At 37.1% G+C, this 6,814-nt stretch overlaps 1 protein-coding gene across 1 annotated transcript; it reads right to left on the bottom strand.

Annotated features, from left to right (window-relative positions):
- Nucleotides 1-580: 580 nt before the first annotated feature.
- On the bottom strand, nt 581-2,698 carry LOC149404807 (uncharacterized). Its single transcript, XM_089606781.1, has 2 exons — nt 2,099-2,698; nt 581-798 (listed from the first exon to the last, which is right to left on the bottom strand). Exons 1-2 carry the CDS (start codon nt 2,684-2,686, stop codon nt 793-795), a joined length of 594 nt encoding a protein of 197 aa, XP_089462907.1. The 5' UTR covers nt 2,687-2,698; the 3' UTR covers nt 581-792.
- Between the last annotated feature and the right edge of the window lie 4,116 nt (nt 2,699-6,814).

The following is a 6,814-nucleotide window of genomic DNA, read 5'->3' as shown; positions in this document are numbered from 1 at the left end:
CTCTCACAAGCTTTACATAGCACATGCAAATGTTTTTCACATTCATCAACATATATTGATGTCTTTCCATGACATGCATAACTTTCCTGTGGGCAAGGGCTTCATCTGTTAAATCAAATTCAGGAGCAATGTATTATATGTTTCGTGCCTTTTGTTCAAATTTAGCGTAATGTTATCATTGCATGTTTCCATTGTAAGTTAGGAGGCCGGCGTGTGAATATGCATTTCATGCGAGCGCCATTAAAACTCTTCATTGTACCGTGACGATGGGGCAATACACGTTGGAATGTTAAGCGGCGTTTTTTTTTTTTTGTTGAGAAAACATCATTATAAATCTTAAGTGGTACCGACTTTCATAGCTTTTAAAAAGCGTCATTAAATCTTTTTACTAGCAGACTTTAAATGCTATTAAAGACCCTTTTTTCTACTATGCTTGCTATGTTACTTTACATCAAATTTCTTTTACTACTAAGCCTGACAGAAAATATAAACACGTTGAAAGCACCAGACAAACGAATCGTTTCAACAACTGTAACAGATTCAGGGACGATGCCTCCTCATCGTAATGAAAATTGGCTGGTTAAAAAAAAATTAAAAAAAGACATTTCATTTATATAATCGGGAATACAGTTCCACACAGCCAGTTGATAAACTTGGCAACTCTTATTCGCATTACCATTTAGTTTTGGTATTATATATAAGTTACACACTTCACACAGTAGCTTGTATATACTTATTTGTTACGGTAGCATTATGTCGTGATTTTGCATCGACAGCACTACCCAGCTTCACTTAATTCTGCAAGAACAGCGAAAAAAAATCGACCAATTAATTTTAAAATTAGGAATAGGATAAGGATTAGGATATACAGCCCGTTGGCTGTAATACGATCACTAGATACCACACCTACAAACAAATATGTATTTACATACCATATACAAAAAAAAAAAAAAATTAGGTAAATAACCAACTAAAATGTTTGAAATTACTATGTAATCAACGTTTCGTAAATCAAAGGTAAATAGTCATAAAGATGAAGTGACCTAATAAATAAAGGGTAATTTAGCAAAATAGCCAACTTAAACGTTGAGAATTGCTAAATAGCCAATGTTTGGTAAATATTAGGTAAATAACCAATTTTATATATTTACAAATGTAAATATAAAGTAAATAGCCACTGCCATATTAAGCCATGTCATCATTTATGGCTATTTACCTAGTATTTACCAAACTTGGTTATTTAGCAATATCAAACGTTTAAGTTGGCTATTTTTCTAATTTTTTTATAAATAAATGTGATTATTTATCTAAGATTTACGTCTATAATAATATATAAAAGTTGTTATTTACCTTAGATTTACAAAACATTGATTATTAAACAAAACTGTAAATACAACTATTTATCTAATAGATCCTATTATATATATATATATACACTATTAAGTAATAGATTTATATAAGCTATCTTGTTCAAGATTCAACCTGAATAGATAGTCCAAATGCAAATGCATATTTGTATAGGCCTTAAAATCTTTTACATTTTTTACCATCTTATTAGTACTTAATATATATTAAACATCTTAGTTAGTAAATTTAGATAATATTCAATTTCTTATACATATAGCAGACGTTCTTTAACCTACATCGGTGAACGTGCACGTACTAGAAAGATAATGAATAACGTGGACTACACCATCTAGTCAACCTATGAGAATTTTGCACGTATAATTTCAAATTTTAGAAAAAGATATATACCTAATTACATACACAAATAAAAATAAGATGATTTATATATTATATATAAAATAAAAGAACGATGGATACCCATAAAACAGTGTTAAATAAATAGTATTTTGTGATTTTTTTTTTTTTTTAAAAAATTTAAAAAAAAGTTGAGGTTGAACCTTAAACACAAATAGTGTTTATTCGTATTGATTTTTTTTTTTTTTTATCAAAAAGTTAAAAATGTCTTAAAAAAAACTTTAAATATTTTTTTTTCAAATCTAAATATTTTTGAACATATCAATATATATTTTTTCCTCCAGACTAAATTATATTAATTATTCCGTAACAACACGCGATATATATATATATATACCTTTCTCTTGCGGCAACACTCATTGTTGTCGCTGTCACTGCTGTCGTCATCGCTGGTGCTGCCAGACATGCGGTCTTTGATCCTCCCAAAGAAGCTCCGCTCCCCAGCCGGACCCTTGGTGTGAGGGTGACACGTGGCACAACCATTCGCCGCCTGAAGGCCGTGAGAGCCTTTTGCTTTGCCAACGCACTGACAGGCTGCGCCGCAATGGGCCTTAGGCTTGACGGGGTGAGAGCATGTGGGCTTGGCTTGTTCTGGGCCGTGGCTATTTCTGGCCCAGCTAGACTTCTTCGTGTTCTCGCTGGAGTTGTGGTGGGATTTGGTGGGGTTTGGGTAGATGGGCTTGACTGGCTCTCGGGCCTGGTTGCTTCCCTTGACCCAGTTGGACATCTTCTGGCCCAATGAAGGCTGGTTGGCCTGGCATTTCTGCTGGCAACAAGTCCTGGTCTCGTGGACATGGACAGTCTTTTTGCACTGAACTGATGCCATCTCTGGAAAATACTTGTATTGTATCTTAAGCTGGTTTTGTTTTGCTTTCCTTTGCTTTGTGGCCATTTGGATAGTTCTGCGACCCCTTTTTATAGGCATAAAATTATTGGAGCTTTGCAAGATTGGTCGTGTCTTATATGCTTTAGCTTTTTCCTTAATGGGGAAAAATTAGAACTTGTTTTATATTATCGGAGAGGAATTTATTCAAATTGCTTTCAGCCACTGAATGAGCTCCATTAATATGTCCTTTATACGTTTTCTAATATATTTATATTTAAAATATATAATACGTTCAACAATGGGAGATTTAGATATGGATTTCCATTTTTTCTAATGTTAAATTTTATGTAACCGTGAGACATTATTAAAAAAAAAGAACATATCAGCAATTCATGCCTTATAATTAATATTTTCAAACAAATCTTATTGAGAGACGAATAATTCTTCTTTTAATATTTTATATTAGAGAATTTGTACAAACTAGCCACTAAGAAACTATGCCAATTAAGAAATAGCCATAGATTACACAATTTTACATAATTAGCCAACAACTAGCCAATTTGATTAATTTAGGCAATTTTTTAAAATGGAATTACTTTTTTGTCCTTGTATTTATTTTGTTGAAACCTTGAAATCTATAAACAATCTCAATGGAGATCGGATTCTAGATTCAGGTGGTTCGAAGCACATATGTAACCAAAGCTCACAATTCTTGCAACTCAAGAAAATATCCAATGCAACAGTGATGCTTCCTAATCACACGACATTAATTGTCAATTATTTTGGTGATATCAAAATAAATTCTCAATTTCTTTTACATGATGTTCTTTTTGTTCCTAACTTCAAATTTAATTTGATGTCTGGCAGTGCATTAACATCATTGCCGAATATTGAGGTCAATTTTAAAGGCTCTAGTTTTGTGATACAGGATATCCAGAAGAAGAAGATGATTGGGACGGGTAAGGAAATAGAAGGCCTATACGTGCTGGAGAAGGAAGCTGATGTCTCACCTCGGACTCATGTCAACCAAGTCTCAGCAGCCACCTGGCACAGCGGATTAGGCCACCCATCTACTTCCAAACTCAATTGTCTCAGAGAAGTTCTACACCTTCAAACTCTTAATAATTCTAGTCCTTGTTGCATTTGTCCTCTTACCAAGCAACGCAGACTTATGTTTCCTCATTCACATAGTCTATGTGTTTATGTGCTGATCTCATACATTGTGACATATAGGGACCCTATCACACTGTTTCTCATTGCAATAATAGATTTTTCTTGACTCTTGTTGATGATCATAGTCGATATACTTGGTTATTCCTTATGAGACAAAAATATGATGTGCATTTCATCATTCCAAAGTTTTGTCATATTGTTGAAAATCAACTGTCTACTACTATCAAATGCTTTAGGTCAGATAATCCCAAAGCGCTAGTATTTTCGAAGTTCTTTGGTAAAAAAAAAGGTACTCTTGCATTGAAACACCACAACAAAACTCTGTGGTAGAATCCAAATACCAGCACATCTTGAATGTTGTAAGGGCTTTGTATTTCCAATCTCACTTACCTATCAAATTCTGGAGTGAGTGTGTTGTCAAAGTTGTTTACTTGATCAATAGAGTACTTATTGAAGTACTCACAAACAAGACTCCCTATTAAGTCCTACATAACAAGCAAGCAAGTTACACTCATCTAAGGAATTTTGGATGCTTGGCCTTTGCACCAACCCTTAAAGCCAACCGAGACAAGTTTCAACCACGTGCTCGCAAGTGTGTCTTCATTGGGTATCCACAGGGAGTAAAAGGCTATAAACTCTTAGACTTATAGATTCAAGAGGTGTTTCTATCTAGAGATGTTGTCTTTCATGAACACATTTTCCCTCTTGCAGGTTTAACTAGTCCTACTCAAACCCCAGAACCTTTCCCTGATATAGTTTTACCCAACATCATTCTACATCATGAATCAACACATCCTCCACAACATATCACAACCCATATTGACACCCTTGAACACCCAGAACCTGATTGCACAACCCCTCATCAAAATCCCAATCCTATACCCTCTCCTCAAACCTTTGAAATTACTAACTCCACACAACCATCTCAACCCACCCGAAAATCCATTAGACCTCAAAAACCACCAAGTTATCTACAAGATTATCACTGTGACCTAGCCAATACAATGACTGACATCACATACACATCTCCACACCACATTTCAAAAGTGGTTGGATATGATTCTTTGTCTACATCACACAGGGCTTTGGTCCTCAGTGTTTCTTCTTAATATGAGCCTGCTTATTATCACCAGGTTGTCAAACATGTTCATTGGCAAGAGGCTATGAAAGAGGAACTAGATGTCATACAAGGTCTGTTGTTCCTCTACCTCTTGATAAGAAGGCCAATGGTTGTACAAAACAAGTACAATTCAGATGGGATTTTGGCCACAAGAAAGGCCAGGTTAGTAGCTAAAGGCTACAACCAAAAGGTGGGTCTGGATTACCATGATACTTTTTTCCCTGCGGCTAAGCTTGTTATTGTCAAATTACTTCTTGCTCTTGCTTCTTCCCAACATTGGCATTTGTTTCAACTTGACATAAACAATGCTTTTATTAATGGAGATTTGTATGAAGAAGTATATATGGATATTCCTATGGGATATGCGAAACGGGTTGACTATTCAAAGTCCAAGATGGTGTGCAAGCTTCACAAGTCCATATAGGGGCTCAAACAGGCCTCTCGGCAATGGAATATCAAGTTCACTGAAGTCTTACTAAGTTTTGGTTTTAGACAGTCTAAGTTTGACTATTCTTTATTCACAAAAGGAAAATCTGATAGTTTTGTGGTTGTTCTTCTTTATGTAGATGACATTGTCATAAGAGGACCTTCTCAGACAACCATCGAGGCAGTGAAGGTACATATGCATATGAAGTTCAAGCTAGAGGATCTAGGAGTACTTAAGTATTTTCTCGGATTAAAGATAGCAATGAGCGAGTCTGGGATCCATGTTTCTTAGCATCAGTACACTTTCAACATGCTGACAGACTTTGTCATAGCAGGACCTTCTCAGACAACCACCGAGGCAGTGAAGGCACATCTGCATATGAAGTTCAAGCGAAAGGATCTATGAGTGCTTAAGTATTTTCTCCGATTAGAGATATCAAGGAGCAAGTCTGGGATCCATGTTTCTCAGCATCAGTACACTCTCAACATGCTGATAGACTTTGTCATAGCAGTACCTTCTCAGACAACCATCGAGGCAGTGAAGGCACATCTGCATATAAAGTTCAAGCTGAAGGATCTAGGAGTGCTTAAGTATTTTCTCTGATTAGAGATAGCAAGGAGCAAGTCTGGGATCCATGTTTCTCAGCATCAGTACACTCTCCACATGCTGACAGACTATGGCTTTTTGGAGTGCAAAGCAACTAAAACGCCCATGAATCCGCACATTTCACTAAATGTAGAAGATGGTGAGCCTATCCCAGATCCTACGCTCTATCAAAGTCTAGTGGGGAGGTTCCTCTACATGACCATTACACGACCAGACATCATGTTTGTCGTGCACAAGTTGAGTCAGTTTGTGTCAGCACCATGTCAAGGGCATCTCATAGCAGCACATCACCTACCCCGATATCTTAAAGCTTAGCCCGGTTTGGAGCTCTTTTACCCGTCTACTTCTAGCCTCCAACTGCGTGCCTTCTCGGACGTAGACTCGGGGATGTGTGGGGACACTAGATGGTCGATCATATGCTGTTGTGTCTTCAGCGGAGAGTCATTAATCTCTTGGAAGGCGAAGAAGAAAAGTACAGTGTCTCGTCCCTCAGCTGAAGCAGAATATCGAGCGTTGGGAGTGGTCACATCAGAAATTCTCTGGCTGCGACAAATGTTGACGGACTTTGCTGTGATCACAACACAACCAGCAGCTCTGTTCTGTGACAACCAAGCAGCGATACACATTACAAATAATTCGGCTTTTCACGAGCGCACGAAGCACCTCGAGATAGATTGTCACTTTGTTCGGGAGCATCTTCACGCAGGTGCATTCAAGCTGCTTCCAATCCGGTCTGCTCTCCAATTGGCAGATATGTTCATGAAGCCCTTAGCTTCGTCAGCTGTACAGCCTCTCATATCCAAGATGTCGCTGAAGAACATTGTCATTCCATCTTGAGGGGGCGTATTGAGCGAGAGCGAGTGCATCTTGGCTTACTCAACTTGGCTTACTTGGAATACAA

Source organism: Urtica dioica, chromosome 2 (genome assembly GCF_054948205.1).
Source record: "Urtica dioica subsp. dioica isolate 48M chromosome 2, U.dioica_male_clone48M_v1_H2, whole genome shotgun sequence".
In the NCBI taxonomy this organism is placed as follows: Eukaryota; Viridiplantae; Streptophyta; class Magnoliopsida; order Rosales; family Urticaceae; genus Urtica; species Urtica dioica.
The sequence above is the reverse complement of the archived record's forward strand: the minus strand, read 5'-3'. Positions and strand labels throughout refer to the sequence as shown.

Bases quoted from the DNA above. Each gene is read 5' to 3' on its own strand.
- LOC149404807 (XM_089606781.1), bottom strand. From the start codon at position 2,686: ATGCCTATAAAAAGGGGTCGCAGAACTATCCAAATGGCCACAAAGCAA.